The 23,269-nt window shown below is 38.9% G+C and overlaps 1 protein-coding gene across 1 annotated transcript in view; it reads right to left on the bottom strand.

Moving 5' to 3' along the window:
• Positions 1-23,269, bottom strand: part of LOC103387529 (glucosidase 2 subunit beta-like) — a 114,672-nt gene that overhangs the window by 35,842 nt on the left and 55,561 nt on the right. The window contains exons 11-12 of the mRNA XM_008322214.3: positions 4,559-4,628; positions 3,352-3,441 (exon numbers count right to left, since the gene is read on the bottom strand). Of these exons, the coding sequence (XP_008320436.1) occupies positions 3,352-3,441; positions 4,559-4,628 (160 nt within the window). The remainder of the gene's footprint in view (positions 1-3,351; positions 3,442-4,558; positions 4,629-23,269) is intronic.

Genomic DNA, 23,269 nt, shown 5'->3' with positions numbered 1-23,269 from the left:
GGAGAAAACCATTGAAAGGCAACAAAGATCCTTCCTATCTTTAGCTTGTGGCATTGATTTGGTCTTTAAAGTTAAGTTAAATGCGCTTAATGTATTTGATTTCACCATATCTTCTTCAACAACAACAACAACTTAGAACTGTTTTAAATAAGAAGAATTGTGTAAGACAAAATTCTAAAAAGAAATCCAAAAAAGCAGACCTAACAGAGGGACTTAGGAAAGAGGGAAAAATGTCTACATAGGTAATTACCCTCATTCACCTGTAGGGGTGCTATAAAATATTTTACTCCTTTGTTCTAATAACACATTTGTGGGAACAATATTTTGTATAAATTTTCACATTAATGCAATCACTGACATCAAGTCTACAGTCAAGACAGTATGGCTGACTAGCTAAATATAGCACAGAGCTATAAAACTGCCAGAAAGTGTAACAAGGCATTAGCATTACACTAATTATTAACATAATAACTTAACCTTCAGACCTGAAAACTTAAGTCCAACATCTTCAACTCAAATCTTGTTAAAGAAGCATTCCACAACAACAACAACAACAACAACAACAACAACAACAACAACAACAACAACAACAACAAACTAATTTAATTAAGTTTTAGCAGCATCCCAATGACTTCAACTATAATGAAAGTTTCAATAAACAAACTAACAGACCATTTTGGTATAGAAAAACACAACAAGAGTGTAACCTCCACTGTACCTTAAATTAATAGGTACGGCTGGGTGAATAATCAAAATCGATTTCCATCTCGGCTTCCCACCATTATGAAAACTAGCAGGTTTTGAGAGAGAGAAAAGGGAGCAGCAGTTTTAGGTTGAATATATAGTAATCATACTATGTATGTTTATGTTTGTTTAAACTGCACTGCAGTTTGTTACCAGTACACTACTGCATATTTTGTTATATATATATATTTGTGTCTAATATTTGCAAATATAATATAGCCAAACAGTTACTCAAAGGCAGCCTATTGTTTTCATGAGAAATTCACAAAAACGTTTAAAAGTTCAATAAAAACAAATTCTCAAACCAGTGAATAATCATTTTAAATAATGATGTGATTTCAACGTGAATCAAAATAATCAGGATTATGATTTTTGTACATATACCAGTAAAGCACAAAACACTGACGCTAGTATCAGTGCAACAAATAAAACGCTTTAGTACAGTATGGTCTTCTGTATATATTTAGGAGTGAGCAGCTTAAAGTAACCATGACAATCAGCTATTTGCTCTTCCTCACTGAATGAAGGCTGTCTGCTGCTCTACATGGGTCCGTCTCCCCAGGATCCTCAGCTGCTTTATTGTGAACCCTGTTTCCCGTCAGTTCTTGGCACCAGCACCATCTGAACACCATTCATTTGAATAATGTTCAGCTATTAGTTATATTAAAGACAGGCGAGTTGTTGGAGCTCATGAAACTTCTATGGCCCCCAGGCATTTTACCCCAGATACAGATGGATGTTCAAGGAAAAAGAAAGAGGGAGTGATTTAATCAAACTTCAGTGATCTAAACAGTGGGGGTGGATGTGAGACGGTTTCAGCAGATGATAAGGAAGCCAGAGAGAAGCCTGGGCTTCTGTTCCATCACTGCAGAGATACTGTGGCCCTGCTTGTTTGCTACTGGAGGGCATAGGAAGGGAGTGCTACAGAGAGCTGCTGGTTGATCTGTATGTCAGTGTCATGTCTTTTCAGGATCACGGTCAAGGCGAGCGGCAAGAATAAAGGGGAGAGGGGAGGGGGCGCTGGTACATCGCTGAGAGGGTGCTGGTAGGTCAAAGGACCTTCAACTGAGTTGACACTGGTGGATATTGTGCTCTTCACTGAGTTGAAGGATGAAAAATAACATGGAGTGTGTGATGTCAGTAGGCCAGAGAAAGAGGGGGGGCAGAGGAGAGTGTGGTTTTCTCATCAAAAATGGCTGACAGTGTAAAAAATAAGAAATGAAGAACATGACGCTACAACAAATTGAATTTTAACTCTTACACCATGAGCTGTGACCTGATTTATTTCCCAAATGGATGCTATTCTGGAAGTAAATTTGTTTGTCATTGTTTTCACAAACAGCCCACATAACTGCTTTTTTTGTTTTCAATTTGACTGTGTTGCTGTGGAGATAATGTATAAACTAAGGATAATTGTATGCTCTGTTTAGAAAGAGATTTTACTGTTCATGTTCCATTGCACTGGTGAGTAATTGTATGCTCTGTTTAGAAAGAGATGTTCATGTTCACTGTTCATGTTCCATTGCACTGGTGATAGAAACATTAGGCATATTTAAAAAGAATGGTCTCACAATCAACTCGAATAGGTTTGTTTTTTAACCTCTGGGGTGTTTTGCAAATACCTGAACATATTCCACTGTAAGTTTCTCTGACTAAAAAGTTTTGAAATGAAATTTAAAAATCCTGGAGTGGGGATGAATAAAGCCAGATTGCACATTAAAACAGCCTAATTAAACTCTTCCATATTTGTCTCTAGAATACTGTGGGCTTCAAAGCAGGTCCTCACTGCAGAACTTAAGCCTCTCTTAACACCAAACACTGCCTGCAGTGGAGGAAAGAGTTGCTTTTTCCCAGTTTAAATCCAAGTTATTCAGCTCCACTCTGCAAGTCTGCCTACTAAATGGCAAACTAAGCAAACAAATTGCACTGGCGTATGAGGGCATGGGAAAACCACAAATTCCAAGGGTGTCAGAAAAATGTATTTGCAGTGCAGATCTTAGATAATTTTCTTTCAAAACTGCAACCACCCACAAGCTTCAAAAGCTCCAGCTGGCACGCAAGCCTAAAGAGAACAGATTCTACCCCAGCAGGGGCCATAGAGATGCAACAGCAGAGAGTAAGAGAAGCTCATTCTGTTGATTAAATTTAGTTGATTTAGCTGCTCGCCTTCTCCAGGGTGACTAGGAGCTCACGTATTATCAACTTGAAATTGTGGCTCTTTACTGAGATGGTTCACGTTTAATACAGATGGAATTCGTTTTAGTACAGTGGCTGGGAGTAAGATGGATTCCAGGCTCTAGTTAACATTGATTTTCTGATAAAAAAAACAATTTTTGTAGTGACTTTTATGGGCATCCGAAGAGCAATTTTATGGCTATATTTTTTTATGGGCATCCGAAGAGCAATTTTATTGTAATGTATGTAATACGTGTAATTGACATGTGTGGCTTCCATTATGGGGAGTGCACGTGACGACAAAAAGCCTTGACAGCGCAATGATTCTTCTGCTGGTTTGTTTTCATCGTCACATGTCAACGCAAATTTAAAGACGTTTTCCATTTTAAAGCAGACTAATCATTAACATATAGAAATAATATCGGCACTTACTCGTATACTTGTAGCTTGTAACACTGGCTGTTCAGAAACAGAAACTCCCAATCAGTTCCATAGTCTATGGCCAGCTTCTGCTGCAGATCACTGTGGAAACACAATCAAATTCACAGGTTGGTGACTTTTGTGTAGTCTTAAAGTAATTTCTTAAAACTCCAAAGATGTAGTATAGATTTTTTTTATCATCATGTGTTTTAATACGCGTGTCTCTGAAACAGAAAGCAGGTAGTCCTGGGTTTGATTCTCAGAGAAGCCACATACTTGGTGCCTCTAAGGGGCAGCCTGTTGTTAACACATGGATTTCCCAACTGTAGGATCCAATTATTCGAGCAGGCAAGGGCTGCTTTGCCTCACTAATCGCAAAATCAGTAAAGTGAGAACCAGCGGTCATGTCCTTATTTCCATATTCATAATGGGTTTAAATAATGTGATGGTTTTACCAGAAGTTGATGAGTAAGGGCATCACATGACGTTGATTTGAGATCAGAAAGAACTGCAGTTTTCCCATCTGTGCACACGGAATTTCCGGAAGTGTTTGTAATACTGAGCAAAGCTGATTTCATTTGGGGATATGGTCCTTTTTACGCACTAGAAAAATGAGTTGAAAAATGAGTTGTTGGTTCATGTTTAGTTAAGAATTTATTGACAAATAACCACAGCTGGTGAAAAACTGTAAGGCTTGAGAAATTTTCTAAAAAGTAACGTCTTGATGAGACCAGAGAAGCTACTTATCAGATATCACTGGCTTAGAACTGTGTGAATGTAAGAGATAGTGATAAACAAACCTTTTCCTTCCTTTTCCTTCAGCTGCTGTAATCATATTGGCCTGTGACTGTAAACTGCAGGGCTGGGAGAGTAGTTAGAGTACTTATGTGTTCAGTTATTCTGAATGTCAGGCATGTTTTACATGCAAAAAATGTTCACAGTTGCCGGGGAGAAGGAAATCAATAACGGTTGTTTTCCGTTGTTAAAATTAGCCCCACAGTCGACACTGTATATTCATTACTGTACAGTCCCCCTCTACACATTGGCACAGATGAATTGAGTCTATTTTTAAGCCCTGGTTACATACCATGCCATCCTACTAAGAAAAACAATGTGAGAAACAAATACAGTCAGCAAAGAAATGTTGGGGGAAATGTTTATTCAGCCACAAATTCAACTAATCTGTGCTTTTATTGCTTTGTTATTTGTCTCCTCTCACCTTATTTCCATGTTGACAGTTTCATAGGCTTCTTCCACTTTCTTCAGATTGGTAGCCTCCCACTTTGCAGCTAGACAAAACAAAAGGTCAGACAAATTAACAATGTAGACTTGTAGCATCTCCACAACTGTGTGTTGCCAAACAGTGGGGTCTTAAAATAGGCAGTTATATGTGTGAGTGTGAGAGCAGAGTAGTTGAATATAAACAGAAAAAAAATAAATGTCACTGTTGCAGGTGTGGTAACACGTAAGAACTGCACTGATAATTGTGTTTACCAGCACAGCTGACGTTGTGGGTGCTGCACAACATTAAACCAGGATGTCTATGCTGTTTATTTGTCTTCTGCATTAACCATTTCAAAAACAAATGTGTAGAAAATGTACTGCAAATGAGTCTTTTTTTAATTTATTTTTTATATATTATTTTCTATTTTATAAGACAATTCATCTGGTGACAGCTGTCCTTAAAATGACCAAACCTATTATTAAGTATTAGTGTATATTTTTAAAAGTTTTAATAAATGTTTACTTATTAACAGAAATTAATTAAAATATATTTATTTTATTCATTTCAAGTTCACTGTAAGCTCATAAATATATAAATACATGATGCTGCTTTATGGTTCCATAATCACGTACTTTTCATTCATTAAATGTATGTTGTATTTCAACACGTTAATACCAATGGGTGATATATTAAGGCATGATGACAAGTTCTGAAGTGAACTTTTACATTGTCTGTAATTTAAATATAAGAAATAAATATCAAATATTTTAAGACATTCAGCAACCAACAGAGGTAAACAGAGATAAAGCAGAAAAGACTGGAGTATAACTGTCTAAGGCAGATGGACCTGGGGATTTACTGGGCGATATATAGAAGTTAACAGGTTAGTCTCTGTTGCCAGGTAAAATCTTGCTGGGGGCCTGCCGGTATGTACGTGTGGTTAAAATATTAAATAATAATAAAAAAGAAAACTGTGTGGGAAGCTGTCACATTCCTGGCCAGAATACCAATTAGCCTATTCCATGCATGGGATCTCAGCTGGTTGTCCATAACCCCCCCCCCCATCACCACCACCACACCCGCACACACTTGAAACCCCCCAAACCAATTTCTTGCCAAACCTAGTACAGATGTGATTAGCCCTAGAGGCAGTAATAGCTCTCTGTACAGCAGCACAACAAAGATCTCCCCTGAATTCACCTCTGATTCCTTCAAACTCACTCGGTAAAAAAAAAATCACACACCAGAATATTCTCTCCAGCTCTCCCTCACCTACACCCAGATTCATGCTCCTGCCCTATTTATCAGTCACTCTCTCTTGCACACACACACATATATATAAAAACCACCTTACTCAGCAATGACAAAAGGAGACTGAGAATCCCAAGTGGGTGACATTTGACCCAGTGCAGCAGCCCAGTCAAACATGGACAGAGTGGTGATGGTGAGAGAGAGGAAAAAAAGACTCAGGGAAAGCAGCCAGGCGGACAGATGTACCCAGAGCACAGAACACAGGGAGGGTAGAGCCTCCCCAACAGCACCAGCTAAGCCAAGACAACCTAAGGCTGTTGCAGTGTAGAGAAGAGACATCCCACTTACGGTCTATTGACCACAAGTCTAGATTATACAAGGCACGAGCCATTACACAAGAAGTTGTTCAAATTTATCTACATTTCATCAACATGTTTTCCCTAAAATCCTTAAGTTTATTTACTATTATAGGGAAACACTACACTGAACAACTCTACCATTTGAATGTGAATAGATCAATAGGGAAACAAATTTCTATGGAAGAATTTAGTGCTACTTACTGTCATAGCTAATCGTAAATGAGTCCTATGTTAAATGGAGGAAGATTATTTTTTTCTAGGACAGTGTACACATCAGTGGGATCACTCTGCCTGTTTAATGTAGTACTAGTACTAGTACTAGTACTAATACTAGTCACCAGTAGTAGAGTAGTAGAGTTAGCAGCAGATAAAAAGCTGTTAGATTAACCTTACACTAAATACACATAGACATGTAGCGTCATTATCTCACAACTAGTAGCCTAGGCAGCTTGACCCTGCCAGGCTTGGTGTCTGAAGTAAAGGGGAGGGTGAAGTCACCCTGAGTCTTTGTTTGACGGACTCACGTTAAAGTCTCACACTCAAGTCCTCAGCCCTTGTAGAGCTTTGCATTTGTACATGCAATAAAAACCTCAAGGATAACTATGTCAACTAACTGGAGCATGCAGGAGTCTGCGGTGTGGTCTCCTAGTCACACATACTGTCATACAATTCTATGCTTTGTCCTAGGACAGTGTAAGCATCACTTGGTCAGTTGGGGTAATAGCAGTGTCCTGAGTTCACTGTCCAGATGTACTGTAGAGTAGGACTGACTATTTCCACTGGTCTAATGTCCAGTCCTTGTGTTTCTTGGCCCGAACAAAAGTGCTTTTCCTGAGGAGTGGTTTCTTAGTAGCAATTTTATCATAAAGGCCTGATTCACACAGCCTCCACGGAACTGTTGATGGAGAGATGCATTTATCTGGCCTATAATCTGGGGTGCTGTTAACTTGCAATTTCTGAGGCTTGTGACTTGAATGAACATATTCATGCACTCAGGCATACATTCACAATTTTCCAAAGAGACTGAGCTTCAGTTCTTAAAGTGATGATCGATTGTCATTTCTCTTTACTGAGCTGATTGGTTCTTGTGATAATATAAACTCTGACAGTTGTCAAATGGGGCTGTCAGCTGTGTACCAATCCTAACTTCTGCAAAACACAAATGATGGTCTCACCCCATTAAAGTGTCAAGAAATTCCACAAATGAACTCTGAGGGCCCATCTGTGAAGTGAAAACCAGATCAGATGACTACATGATGAAGTGCATTGTGAAAAGACCAAGTTTGCAACACTGTTGACAAAGCTAAGTGTTAGGGTTAGGGTTAAGTACCAGTCAAGTACCAGGCACATGCTGTAAATGGCTTTGTTGCACCAGAGGTTTTTTTGGTGAATTAAAAAAACAGTACTGGAGCTTCATGTTTTTGCGACTGTTCTTCTTAGCTTCTTTTATTCACATCCATCGTCCACTTCTGTATTTGTGTCTTCAATTTACCCTTCTCCTCAGAGTCTTGCCGTCACCTGTTTTAATCTCCACTTTCCCAAGGTTTACTCCTCAGCTGAGAAACTTGCTGTCGCTGCAGAGCAGGGAGCGGAGAGGGCTGAACTATAGGCAGAGCACTCTGGTAATGAAATGTTTATTGCAGACTATAACAATGAACAAGAGGCCCTTCAGATGGTGTCAACAAGGTTGGCGATAGCATTAACAGCCACCTGCTGTTACTGAACACTGCAGTCGGGAGGTGCAAATAACTTTTTCTTTCTAAAAGCTGCCATATGAAAACCAATGTTAACTAAGGTAATAAAAGAAGAAAGGCGACTGCATTGTAAGCAACTGTTATCTTTTTCTTTAAGGTAGCACAAACTGAATTGAAGTTCTCCTCTGTTTATCTTTTGATCTGTTAGCATCCCACAGATGACTCTGAGTTGTAGCACAGGCTGCTGGGAGTTGAGGCGAGGTCAATCCAACCCCCCTACATAATAGCTATGCTGAAGTGTCTGGTTGTATTAGAGGTCTGTGAATAACAGAGGCTGGCAGAAATAGCATCATGCTTTGATCTATCAGTTCAATTCATCGCCATGTGAGTGACTCAGTGTGTATTCATTCTCCTACACTCCCCCAGCTTTTTTTCCCCTCTTTTTATCCAGCATGGGTGAAGGACAAGTGCATCAATTCAGCTTGGATATACTAAGTTTACCAAAGGTTCTATTGACTGGACAACTGCTGTTTTGTCCAATTATATAAGCCCGCGGTGCTTGTGGCATCCATTAAGTGCTCTGCGCCATGTAATATTAGCCCTAGAACAGTTAAAAGCTGCATTTGTGATATTCTAGCCCCAGAGAAAAGGTACAATAACAGAGGAAAAACATGCATACTGGGTGAAATTGCTTTTGAAGCTATTCTCTATGAAAGAAATTAGCTCAATGTGTTTTAAAAAATAACAAAACAAAAAAACAATTATGCAGGCATCTTTAAACTGCCTTCAACCAACTTAAAAAAGCGGCTTATTAGTACAACACGCTAAACTCCATATTTCACTGGAAGCAGCTGCGATGCAACTACCGCTGCATTTAGATGCCATTATAATCAATGAGAGATATTCCACTGGGCGTGTCTCAGGAGCGTCAAAGACTCACACATTTGTGGCTCACCGTGGCGCAGCACTAGAACGATAACAAGCCTATTTCTGGCGGATGCCTCGTCAATCTAAACACATCAGATTGCACACGAACAGAAATGAATGTCAAAGTAAATCCCAACAACTAACAATGGTATTACAGTGTAACTGCAGCAAACTAAGTAGGACATAATAACACAACAATTAAAATCCAGGGTTGAAGCAGAAATCCAAAGAAAGGTAAAGTGAGAGGCAAAGTAAACTATTGCTTGTTGTTGTTTCGTTTATAGTTATTTATCCCAGGATCTCGTGATATCACACAAATTCAGCTGTGAATCTGGTGGAATATAGACAGACGTGCCAAACGCTTCTGTCTATATTCCACATAGGGTAATATGACTGTGCACACATGCATCACGTTTTCATGGTTTTTATTACTGAACTGCATTTACTACATTTTAGCGTAAACCTATATTTACTTATTTAATGTAACCATACGAGTTGTTTAGATGAGGTAAGTATTTCCTCACAAATTCCTGCTATCATTTTATATAAGACAGTCTGCTGCTTCATGTTCTCCACCTAGTTTCCAATTACTAACTTTTCCAGTTAGTAAGTGGAGTACTGTATATATGAAGTGATGTGACCCTAAATGAATGAGTGCCTTAGTGAGTTGATGAGCTGATCACCGGATGATAATTCTCAATTCTGTAAAAGAGCAAGAAGAATGTAGAGTAAATGCATCAAGAGTCAGCTGGTCACATTCACCGTGATGAGCCGTAATCACCATTTAACATTTAAAGGGAGTTGGGGGCATGATGAGCAGAACAAACAGTCGACGCATATGGTGTGAGTGCACTCTGCAACAACTGGGTGCCGTTTATGAATATGTATAATCTAACAAACGCCCAGGAGCTGACCTACTTCTGGATCTTCACGGCTCGTGACTCGGTTCCTTCCGGGGCAACTCTGTCATTTCCCAACAAACTGTGACAGAAGGAAGCGTGCAACTCCTATGTACAAATCGACACGTTTACAGCTCACAGACCTGGTCTGCACGGCAGAAGAGAGGGGGTATGTGATTATTACATGCATCCACTTCATTTATCATAATTTTTCTGGCCCTGCTGTTAACGTCATCATCTATCAGCTAAAGCTCCGTCAGAATGAGGGTTCAAAAATAACAACAAATGTTTCAATTTGTAGTCAACTATGAAGGAAATAAATGAATCATACATGGGCAAACACGCCCAGACAGACGCGAGGTCTGTGCGTAACTAGGGCTGCACACTGGAGAGCACACGTCTGAACTGGCTCATAAAATATCTTTATCTGGGATCATCTTGGTTCTGTGCCAAACATGGTTAGCTTCAGGAGCTGAGAAAGTAGAAAATCTATTTCAGACAGCACACCAGACAAAATGCTGGCAGCTGCTCACATCACACTTCCAACATTTGATAAGAGAAAATGGGCTGATTTGGTGTATCCCTTGAACTGGTGCAATCCAATACATCCCTCCTGTGGCTACGCAAACGCACATACGGGGATGAGCGAGGGTGAGAGGCGAAGGGTTTCAATACCTTAATGGAAGAAGAATGTAGCTGAGGCGAAAGTAAAAGGAAGCTCAGCGTATTTTGTTTTCTTGCTTTTCCTCTACTGACGTCTGACTTGCACTGTTGTACTAGCCTTCAGGGTGAGCACGATTAAGTCTCAAGGACGCTTTGGCCTGACAGGGTCAAAGGTCGACCTGAGCGCCATGTTAATAGCGAACCCCTTCTGCTTAACATTTCACATCTAATTTGAAAAGTGCTGAGTGGAGCCTTTAATTAACATCAGCCCCTGCCAAGGATTGCAATCTGCCAAAGCACCAATCCCCAAACCCTCTTCCAGTACGTAGCTCTGCTGCCCCACATGCCAAATCATTTGTTGAGTGCTGAGATGCATTGGCTTACAAAAACTCCCTGGTCACTCTGATGTGAACTTAGGAACCTGTGGATCTCGGTAAGTGGGAGTAGAGACAAAGCATAAATTAAGTCTTAAAGTGCTACTACAACATTGATTCCGCAGATTTTTACAGGGCACTTGTCCTGTTGCTGTTTTAAGCTGCATATTGCCACTGAAATCTCAATTTGGGGCCCAGATGATCAAATTTGTTATAGAACAACAAAATAAAATAGTATGTAAATATGAAAAACAAAGAACTGTGATGAAAACTGAGGAAAACACCTCAAATTGCATCTCACCTATATACATAGTGTGCATTAATATGCTGTGTAGAATTTGCAGTGCTCTGCTGGACCACATGTGACACGCCCCAATAACTGCAGCGCACGCTGAGATGCTGAAATCACTGAACAGGGGAAAATCTTAACTACACCTCAGGAAAATGCCACCATGTCTCCATGAGGCTGGCTCCTATAAGCTTAAGTAATGATAAATCTGCTTTCACATACACATTTAACTGGCAGGATATAAGCTGAAAAGTATGAGTATGAAAAGGTTGCCCATGGGGATTGAGGAAAAATAGGTCCAGAGTGGCAGTTTAGTATCGTATAATCATATCAGACATTGGCTCTGCCAACACTATTATGGTTACTGGGCAGTTTAACCAGCATTAGGCCACAAACCGGTTGTCTTCGCATAGTAGATGGCATGCGTTCAGTGAGAAATACTGTGAGGCAGCGCAAAAAACCAAGCCAGCAAAAGCAGATAGTGTCAAGTTGTAGCGCAGCAAGCAGCAACTGAAACAGCACCAGTGATGATAGCACCACGGACAGCGTCACTTTACTCCTTCGGAGTCAGCACCATGGAGAGCGCTTGCTGAGCAGGCACCAAGGAAACTAGACTACACAGAAAAAGCTCAGCGAGTTGCGACTAAGCGTACAGTGTAATGCCACTCCAGACACAGAATTAAACTCAGTCAAGTCTGCCTCTGCCTCAAACTCTCTCTCTCTCTTTCTCTCTCTCTCTCTCTCTCTCTCTCTCTCTCTCTCTCTCTCTCTCTCTCTCTCTCTATATATATATATATTTCTACTTCATTTTACTGCTGCATATGTTCTACATTTGACCATTCAGTTTGACATTCAGGCTTTGTCCTAAAAACAATGAATTGTCATAGCAAGTTAAATAGTTTCTTCAGTTTTTTCTCTATTGAAAGATAAAAAGTCAAAATAAAAGCCAGATTTTTTTAAGGACAAACTTAAAGTTCCCAAAATGCACATTTACCTTTTCTTTTCTTTCTTTTTTTTTCTTTTTTTTTTTTTTGTACATGCTCACTGTTACACCGCTGTGTATGTGTTATTTCGTGAAGAATAAAGGTAAACAACAATGGGAAGGACAATATGTTTCATCCTGGCCATTAGTGTTAAATTATATATTTAGAAGAACACTTCTGTTTTCACACTTTTGTTTTTAATAAATGCTTCATAAATCAATTGGGAAATAAAATGAAATAAAAGCATTTGTTCTTGTTAATCAATATTATTTGCAGTAATTATATTGACAGCAGGTAAAATCCATTCTGATGTGGCCACACAACACATTTAAATACCAAGAGTTTAGTTTGGACTTTGTTCCAACTAAGACAAGTATTACTGTCACAGAATAAGAAGGCATGTTAGGAAGATACACACACAAAACTTACTGCTGACATAACAAACTAGCCTACACTTTAGGTGTCGGTGGAAAATCAGAGAGAATGGAAACAAAGTCACGTAGAGGATGTTGAGTGTACTGTATATGCTAATGTGTATTAATGTTGGCACTGAGAGCACTAAGAAGCCTGCAAGATGTTTTCCTGGCTGTGGAGAGGCAGCAGCTGCTGCATGTGTGTGATGGTGAATGTTACTGACTGTGCAGTGCCACCAACAGCACGACGGAGGTACTGCTGAGCATCAGTGACCTCCACCAGCCTGGATGCCCGTGAAGAACAGGGTTGGTGGAGAGAAGCCTTGTTGACCTACGATCTTGCCTTCAGCAGCAGCAGCAGCAGCAGCAGCTTCTCTTGAATGCATATAGCAAATATGCATATATATTGACAGTGCATGCGTGTGGTCCTGATATGCATCTACACACCGCATCAGTCTAATCGGGGGGAAAGATGGAGAGAAGAGACGACAAGTGTGAGCCGACTTGTCACGCTACGACTGCCGATACACTGCGGGATAGTGCTGTGTGGCCCTGGAGCGCAGCTCTTTATAGCAGCAAGCCTGGTCTTGACACACACACATACAGACACACACACACACACACGCACACACAGGCAGGCAGCATAAGAGAATGATGGTCCCGCACCTGCAACCACTACACCCAACACACACATCTCCAAACAGCACATGTGAGCTGGATATTTTGGTGAAAGCACATGCTGCTGTGTGCTGCATTTCTTATCACTTTCTACATCAATGATGCATAACTGTGGCCCAAGCTGGGCCTGATTTACGCCATTCACTAAGAAAACAGTGGGTATTATGCCGTAGCCTTGCCTCATGTTATTCATAATGCATGTGCAGTCATTTTAAAATTACACAAGTGTTTCAAATTAACCGGTCTATCTGAATTCCTCAAAGGGGCATCACTTTAATTATTTTTTTTCCACACTGTACTTCTAGAAAGACCCATCTGCCTCATTTACTTTTACAACCGTGCTCAATCCCCACCAGGAGGAACATGTTACCTCCCTCTTTTGCTGGCAGTGTCATAATTGTGATCAAACGCTCTTTGCATGTGTGCGCAGTTCATGTTTGTGTATGAGTGTGTCGGGAACAAGTGCGGACAAAACAAACGGTGGAAACCGACACCAAACTCTCCTGTGTCAGTTAATTATTTGCTGTGCTGCAGATGTTGTCGTTGACTGAAGACACAGCTTAAGATCACGCTGAGGGCACTGCTTTGTGAAGGCGTAGAGGCTCTTTATATAATACAAGAACTAAAGGGAAGGGACTTGGCTCCAGCTACCAACACTGATGGAGCAGACACAGCCTGATGGCAATTATTTAGACGTCCACTTGCTAATTATGATAGAGGATGACAGGTGCCCAAAACAATTTGAATGCAAACTGCCTATGAGCCTCTGCATTCTTTGTCTTCGCTTACGGTTAGAGATAAAGATAGCTGGGCCAATGTCTCATCAAAGGAACGTCTGGTATTCTTTTTTTTCTCAGCTGGACTCCTACAGCACCTCGTACTTTTCCGCATCTTGGTTTCACTATTCACCCTAAGCTGATTGTCACGGACCTGGGAGCTGTGGAGATTATGATTCTGACTCACACACCTAAATATTGAGTATGTATTATTAGACATTTCGAAGTTATTGCTTTATTTGACAAAAGTAACAGCTTAACAGTTTCACAGGTCTCAGTAGGAGTGTGTGCGTTGTAATGTCAAATGTCAGGACTTGTACTGAATTTGATGTGTATGGTTTTCACTTTAAAACAATGACCTTAACACAAGCAGCAGCAACAAAAGAATGTCCAATTGGAGCACAGTGCTGTAAACTGTAAACTGACATAATTAATTGTTCACCTACTCTGGGGCTACCAGAAATGTTTTCAATGTCAAAATGGGGTCACAATCAACATTGTTAGCGTATCTGAAGCTAAACCTCACTTATACCTTGAAGGTTATTTACATGAGTGCTTTAATCTGAAGGTCAGCCCAAAAGTAGGCTGATCAATATTATTGAGTTTTGTTATAGATATTAGTGTCTGTAGCTTAGTGAATTAAATTGTGTTTAGAAATTTTAAAATGTCACATTAAAAGAAAGAAAAATCAAGGACGGTATAGGAAATTATTGCAACAAAAATGAAAATAAATAGCAAAGAAATTTCAAATAAGTTTATCATTGACACATCCTTATCAGCTGTGTACAAGTGTCATCTTCCCTTAAACAACACTGACCCTTTCCGAGTTCTTTTCTTCCCATCATTTTCTGTATAAGTCACACTGAAATCCATCCAATCACATGTGCTATCCACTCACATCCCCACAGTCTTTTCACTGCCACAAACCCAGCAGCATTTAACATAGATAAAAGACAGCACCACACACGTGCAGTTATCTAGCAAAAGCTGGGGGCAGACACTGAGCCCTCCTGAGGGACTGAGGAGAGCGGAGGAGGAGCCAGCAGACGGCAGAGTGTATATCCAATCACTGAAATCAAGGCAGTTGACTGGTGAATAACAAATATAAATTGAATGCCCTTCTCTGGTCTTTGCTGTGTGCGTTTGCGGGCAAATGGGGGGGTGGGGAGGGGCAGAGCTGATGCACAGCTGTTGATGCAGGGGATGATTGTGGGTTGTGTTTATACGCACTTAAGACGGAACTGTAATACTGTCATCTTTTCTTCCTTCTTGTCTGCTGTGCAGCGTGAGCGTGCTTCTGCAGGCCTGTGTGAATGTGGCCTATTGACAGCCGGCACCGTGACCCCCTGACTCCTGACGTCTCTAATCAGTGAGATGAGTGGGAGGAGACAGGCGGGGGCGTGAGTCCACTGTGAACAGTGATGATTAGACTGCGCGTGTGTGCGGACTGCGAGAGGGGCTCGGATGTGTGAGAGATTGAGAGACAAGGGAGCTGCACACGCAATATTCCCCAAATCGAGTGGAAAACTTACAAAGGAGGTCAGACATGTTTCTGGCAATTTCATAAACTAAGCGATGTGGGGATTCCATGGAAAATCCATGAAACAGGAAAGCTGTACTACACATATCCTGTGATAAAGAATTAAAGATAACAGAATTACAAGCCTTAATGATATGTTACTAATGGAGAAAATAAAATCACACTCTATTACAGTAGATTTACATATTCCAGCTGTTATATAGGCTTTCATTGGTCATACTGTATGCATACACATTAATAGATATATTAAACAGTATATACTGTATATCACATATACTTACATATTAGGGATGAAATAGTGCACTCATCTCATAGTATGCGATGACTTGCAACTTTCTTTCACGGTGCAATTTTATCACAATATTGTTAAAGAGAATGAGCCCCAGACAAACTATGACCAAATACAATGGTCCTCTATCTGTAAATATGAACAAAATACCATAAGCAACTGAAAAAGTCTTGTGTTCCTCATAATCTGAAATTGTTGTCTTAAATAAGAAAATACAAAAAATGCACATTTCTCTACAGAAACACTGCACATCACCATACACCTACTGTGTATTCATATATATGGACATATAGACATATAAACAGACATAAGTAAGGTGTACAGTGGTCCCTCGTCTATCGCGGCAGTTACGTTCCAAGACCGCCGGTGATAGCTGAACAACCGCTAACCGGCTAAGTACCTGATAGTTAATATATTATTTATGTTTATATTAACTCTTTATGAACCCTTTAGGAGGCATTGAAGGGTGTGATCTATGGGGGAAAAAAACGTTAAAAAAAAAACGAATTTACCTATGTACAGGTCATTTCTTGCAATACCCTGTATGCATGTTAGAAAATGTCTTTTAATATATTTCTTTTTACTGATTTTTTCTTATAAATCTAATTTTATCACAGAAATCGTGAAATATTGGAAATTTCATTTTTTTCATATACTACTAAAACCCACAATAGAGCAAAAATCTGCAATAGAACAATACATTTAAAACAATAAAAACCTGTGATGTACTGAGGGCGCGACAGCCGAACTGCAATACAGCAAGGGACGATTGTATACTATATTTCTTAAACAACAATTCCATTCTATGGAAATACAATGACAAGTACGCAGTTCGTAATGACAGCTCATTACACATTTACGGAGGAATTATAACATAGTGATGCTGCTACACCAATTTCTGTAGAAAATGTGTAGAAAAATTGGTTTATTTTTAATTGAAACTCACAAACTTAATGATAAGGTATCACCTGTTAAAGTGCATAGGTCAGAAATACACAATCATTAACTTCTTACCTAAAAAGACTTTTGTCTTGTTTGTGGACATAAATCTGGTCTGTGGGCCAATCAAGGAAGGGTTTGAGGACCATTAACTGCCTAATGGACTGACATCAGGTTAGAACAACCTTTTCTCTCTCACACTTAAAATTATTAAATTATTTCCCAATCAAACTTAAGCACTATATTTATTTGATGGATGTTTTTGTGCAAGCTATTTCGTTTTGAGGCTTACGTTTGGTGAATATTATTATCTTCACTTATATTTATCTTCGTTTTGAGGCTTACGTTTGGTGAATTATCTTCACTTATATTTATTCATTTATCATTTAACTATTATAGGCTTTTGTTTGTTTGTTTTTTTGCTTCTTTTGGTGTTCTTTGGTGGCTAACACCATTACATCACTACTACTAGTACTTTACTACTTCGTCATCGTACATGTAGTTGCAATAACTTATGCTATGGCTAACTTTGTAAGTTATAACTTACTTACCCACTAGAGCAAGAGTATTGATATAAAAAAGCTGGAATAATATAGGACGTCACATCCTTCTTTAAAAAAATGTAAACTTCTGGTGGAAATACAATGTGCTAAATATATTGTATGCTGCACATTGACAAATGTGAAAATATTCCTGTCATAATCTTCTATTATTAAACCTAGCTCCATTAAATAAAACTTAAAACGTTACCTTTTTGTAACACTGTAAAATATCCTTATTTAACTATTAGACTTTGGGATTTTCTTTTGTAAATATTAGATAATAATAATAAAAAATAAATACTAAGACTTAAACTCTGCGTTGAGCAAAATCATTTTTTCACTTAGGAAACATGGGCTCTGACTGCAATATGTCACCTCCCATTAAGCTGACAATTATCCATTAACACCATTGTCTGCTCTGCGGTTTGGAAAAGTCACATGCCAAACATTCAAACCTGCCATTTTCTATTAACAAGGTCCAGATTTAGAATCCACATTGGTCTCTACATGAAGCCAGACGCCTGCAAAAATGAGGGAGAAGAAAACGTTGCACTTTGCTTCACACAAACACATTTCCAGATGGTTTTCTTCTCCACTCAAGAGGAGAGCTGTCATTCACACAGACGCATGTGTGATTTTTAACACACACCCCAAAAGAAAGAGATGGGGGGAAAAAAAAGGAGAAAAATCAGAGACTCAGTATCCTGTTAACCTCCTTTGGTGTTGTAACTCTTTAGTGCAAATGAGTTTTTCTTTTCTTTCACACAGGGGTGCTATTAAAATTTGATCCCTTTGTTAATTGGAGTGTGGTAATTTTACAATATAAATTTAAATGTATTTCCTAATACTTTTCACCGAATAAAATAATACAATTATACAAAACACTAATATTTATTGACAGTTTTCATTGGTACTACAGTGGGGAGCTCTTCTTCTCAGTTTGGCTGATTTATTTACTTATTTTAAATATGAAGCAGGCAAAGCAAATCAACTCAAGAAAACCTAAAACTGTATCCATTGATTGATTGTGCACCTGCGGTAACTGTAAGCTGTATCAGGAACATATCGGATTTGGACAAATGTCTCGAACATACCACAATGGAGCAAGAATGAAAATTAACAATAGGATACTACCTGGATACCTAAGATACACGATGACTAGGGATTAACGATGCATCCTGAATCGATTAAAAACTGATTCAAGAGCGTGATGATTCTCATCAATTAAAAAAAGAAAAAAAGAAAGAAAATTGCAATGCATCATAAGGAGTGGACTGCAAAATCTCAAAAGGTCACTGGTCAGACCCTGAGACTACACACTCCTGTACTGTAAGTGGCAGTAGCCTTGAGACATTCGGAGTGAAGGAAGATGGCAGCGGTAAGCATTAACGGTGACATAAAAGATGATTATTTGAGCAAATGTAAATCAGCCATGTGGTAACATTTTGGATTCCCAGTTTACACATCAAATGTTACCTCACAGTGCAACTGGCTGTGCATGCTGCTCCGTTAAGCCCAGTAGTTCAAATAAGGCCCCTGAAAGTAACACACTGGGCGTCTCGGTCGTCCAAGGCCTTTAGGTACTCTAAAGACAGTCACCACTGTTCTACCTCTGAGGTTTATTCCTCTACTCCCATGTCACAATTATAAAAAAAATAAAAAAAATACAAGTCGGCAGAAATACCCGTTCTCTGAATTTGGGAACCTCTTTTCACATTTCACAAATAAAGTACTGCTGTACTGCTGCCCTTAAATCGCTTTTTTTCTGATAGGATTATTTTGTTATTAAAGATGTAATAACTATTTCAGCGTAGTGCATAATCAGTGTTTCACGGTGTTTCTGTATAGAAATATATTCATTTCAGTTGATATTTTTATATTGTTTTCTTGTTAAACATTATGTATAATGGTATTTTGTATAGTTCTTACAAATTGTATCTGGCCATACTTTGTCTGGAGCTCATTTGTTGCAAAAACATCATTATAAAATAGTATTGTAAACTATAAAAAAAGGTCAGTCAGTTAAATAAACTTGCTGCCGAATTTTCATGATGTTTAAACAAATTATCAGTCATGCATATCTCTTTTAATTACAAGGCTTTCCGCTCAATGTTGACTTTTGATCCTTATTGATAACAGTTTTGATTTTAACACAAGTTGTTTCTTATCTCTTTCTTATTAAAACAAAATTATTGGGCATGTACTCAATATACAGCGGTCTATTTTTTATTTTCATGTAATTAAAATATATAATATATATATAACATATTAACTAATCTTTGCTGCAGTGAACAAAATGTTATGTATATGTAGCTGAAGCCCCCTGCAGGTGTGCACTCCATTAAATTAGACAGGTGATCTGCGGATGGTTTGCTTCCTATATACGCTTTTCAAAAAGGCAATGGGAAAAAAAAAAACTAGTTCTGCTTCATGTTCTCATACCTAATTCTAACATAAGAAATATAAACATGAAAATATAAATGTAAATATTCTGACATGGCTGCTGACCAGGTAGCCTTTTTGATTAAAGATTGAAAAACTAAAACATGAAGGAGTTTGATTTATGTCTAATTGGGCGCTCGGTTCCAAAGGGCTGTAAGTGCAGTTTGATTTCACAGCGCAGTTTGTTACAAATACTGAGCCCTCTAAAAGTCAACACTCTGTGTGGTGATATAGCAGAGGTATGTGACTCTCAGGATGCAGAGCCAGTCTTCAGCTTTTCAATTTCTATATGGGTGAAACTGAAGTACGTTCCATTACAGCGGGCTTTAATATACGTTGCAGCCATGTGACACATCAGCCAATAGGATTTCTGTTGTTTACAACTACATGAGATTTTTTTTCCTTTCTCCCACTAACACTCTCAGGCTTACGGGCGCTCTTTGGTAGGAACGTAAAAAGCATCACATTATAAATTCCCAGCTCTATTATTACCTTTGCTGTAATGACACATCCCACACAGCCAGTGCCAAAGAGCTCCGCTTGGTAACGAGCCCAAGGCACTATGTTACACCTCACTAACTGCATTGTAGTGATTGAAATCTGAAAACCGAGTGCAAGGCCTCATTTTTCTTCTTGCTCAGTAAGTCCCCATCACCTTTTAGTACTTTCTTTGTTCTCATTCACAGACCTGCTCTCTTTTGTCCCTCCACATGTATTGACTCGGTGTCGGATGCAAACAAGTTGATTTATAAACCTTCTGAATTGTTTTTCTAATCAAAAAGTAACAACATTTGTTGAACTTATTCAACTGGAATAAGGTTCTTTTTTAAAAACGTAAACTTAAATGTGAGCTTGTAAATATTGAAGCTCAAAAACTAATTTGATTTAGCTGCATCTGAGTTTGTTTTTACCTTAAAAGAGAAAGTCCTTAAACAAAGTATATATTCAAAATAGTTCCCATTATTCAAAAGAACTATTTCACTGGCTCGGAACTTTTTGACTTACACTCACATACATTAATTAGCTTATGTAACTGTAAAGTCAGAGATAATTTAAATTTAGTTTAAAACTGACTTTCTAAATAGGATTTCTTTCGCTTTGACCTTAAATCTATGCTATTATCATTACTTTTTAAGCTGTTAGCATGCAAGTTAAACCATCTGTCTAAATCTAATGTGTGACCAACACACCATGGTGCAGGATATTTGTTTTTGTCTGAGGGCTGTAGTGTTGCTCAACAGCTGTCAGTGCTTCTGTGTTAATACCTATGTTTCTGTGCAGCTGCAAAGTGCTGCTCACTTGTGTCAGCAAACACAGTGATGTATACAATACACATAGAATAATAAGATATCTGTATATATTACTAAAAGTCTAGTGTGTCACAGAGAATTTATCACAGCCCTAAACTAAAATAACAACAACTGTGTGGATATTTCTTAGACTGATTCAGAAGTGTACTTCCTACAATAACTTGTTTTTCTTTAACACAGAGCATGGCACATCCCACAACACTGCAGCAACCCCTATAAAAACTGACTAACGGAAACTCCAGCACCTTTATTTTCAATTAAAATTCAGCACCATTTGTAACATGCCACTACGCTGTGCTACATTATTTGTTATTCCCCTACCTCTCCTTCACCATCTAGTCTGGTACCCCCTGCATTAATGTCTCATTCATATGTATGTACAATCATGTTTTGAAATATATCAGTGTGCTTAAAAAATATTTTTTTAAAAATAATAGTTTTCCCCCCCCCCCCCCCCCCCCCCCCCCCCCACAAGTGCATGCCACAACAGTAAAAACTACAAGCTACCAAATCTCAGCTCGGTGTACGACAGGATAATTAGGTTCTGAATAGACACTAGTCTGAGACAAGAGCGTAAAGTGCACAGACATGATTGACTTGACTAATCCAATTACATGAAGCACGGCTCATTCATTTGAGATGTACATTAAGCTCTGAAATTAGGGCTATTTTTTTCGATAAGCAAACATACAAATAATTCACGAGTCTGGCTATTTGGGCTACATATGGCATAATTCATGTGCCGTCAATCAAGTCCAGCTCCTGAGCAGAGAACGCCGCTGTTGCTGTCAATCGCTACAACCCTGACATGCAAAATGTACAGAGGCACATCTTATGGTGCGCGTCACTTCATTGGACTTGCTTACATTTGTTTATCCATAGTTGTATTCAACAGCCCTGACATTTACCGAAATTGATTTCCTTCACAGCACTGCATTCGTTTGAACATACAACGGCAGTGACTCTGTAATCCCATTTTAATTAGAAAGATGTAGCGAGCATGCTAAGCTCACGCACACTATTCCCTGCAGCGATGCCACACTGGCAAAGAATCAATCACCAAGGCGCTGGTTGCCATGGCAACGAACAGGGGGCTTCTGCACTACTGTCTAAGTGGTAAATGATTGCCGGTGTACCTCATTGGCGGGTGAAAATAGTATTTATCTCTCTCTCTCTCTCTCTCTCTCTCACTCTCTGCCTCTCTCTAACTCACTCACTCACTCACTCACTCACCCTCTCACCCCAATCCCTCCTCTCGTTGCATATCCAGACAGTTAATTAAAAGCAGCCGACATGAAATAAATCTAAATCGGAGTAGAAATGAAACGTACGGCACAAATTGAATTCCCACGTCAAGGGGTTTGATGATGGGGGGAATGCAATAGTAGTGAAAAATGAATATGCAGAGTGGGAGAGGTGTGAAATAAGAGCGAAAAACATCTACAAGAAAAAGGCTGGTAAATAAGGGTGGGAGGGACGATGTAAACAAGGCAAGTGAATCTTCTTTTTTAGATTTAAATTTTAGATACAAATCTGTTCAGTATTCCAAAAAGCTTGTGTCCGAACCACAGAAGCAGTTCATAGGGTTTTTACTGGTAATTACTCTAAAGTTCAGCAGTTCTAACCTTTAGCAGTTTTTCAATGTAAACTGTTAAATTGCACCATTCTATAATTCCTTATATTTTTACTACTTGATGCTAGAATGTAGCTATACTGTTTTCAAATCATTGGTTTATATTTAAAATACAGTATATAATGACAGTGCTGGTACAACACTGTTGAGGCATACAGTTCCACTCAACAGTGGAGCATAGTACTGTTTTAAAGCACAGTGTATTAAAACCATAAGATAAAGCACTGGATTGAATTTCCCTTTTTTTTCTAAATTTACACATTACTCTGCCATTTGTAGCATTAGCACTGTGTTTATAGCACTCCCTGTTGGTAAGGGAGGGGATTTCATAATATTATAACTGGAGGAAATTGTTGTTTAAGGAAGCTCACGTTTACTAAATGTGTTCTTTTATGAAGTCATTCCTCAATGATTATTTACTGTCAAATAATAATGAATGTTTAACCAGCTTATTAGTTACAGACTGACTGTTGCAATCCTACATTGAACAAATTGATATAAAACAAAAAGCAGCATCTGTGTGGTTGCTACATGTAAGGTCTTTTCTTGAGTTAATAGTTAAAATGGATGACAACTTTGCCCCAGGTGTCTGTACAGAAATAAGGTTGCAAACTCTGCCACCTCCAGTAGCAGATGGGACCTGGGCCAAAATAAAAACGAATGATCACAAAAACTTTGATTTTCTTTTTAATATATTTTCCTGC

The sequence above is a fragment of the Cynoglossus semilaevis genome, chromosome 1 (assembly GCF_000523025.1).
Source record: "Cynoglossus semilaevis isolate Cse_v1.0 chromosome 1, Cse_v1.0, whole genome shotgun sequence".
Lineage (NCBI taxonomy): Eukaryota > Metazoa > Chordata > Actinopteri > Pleuronectiformes > Cynoglossidae > Cynoglossus > Cynoglossus semilaevis.
The sequence above is the reverse complement of the archived record's forward strand: the minus strand, read 5'-3'. Positions and strand labels throughout refer to the sequence as shown.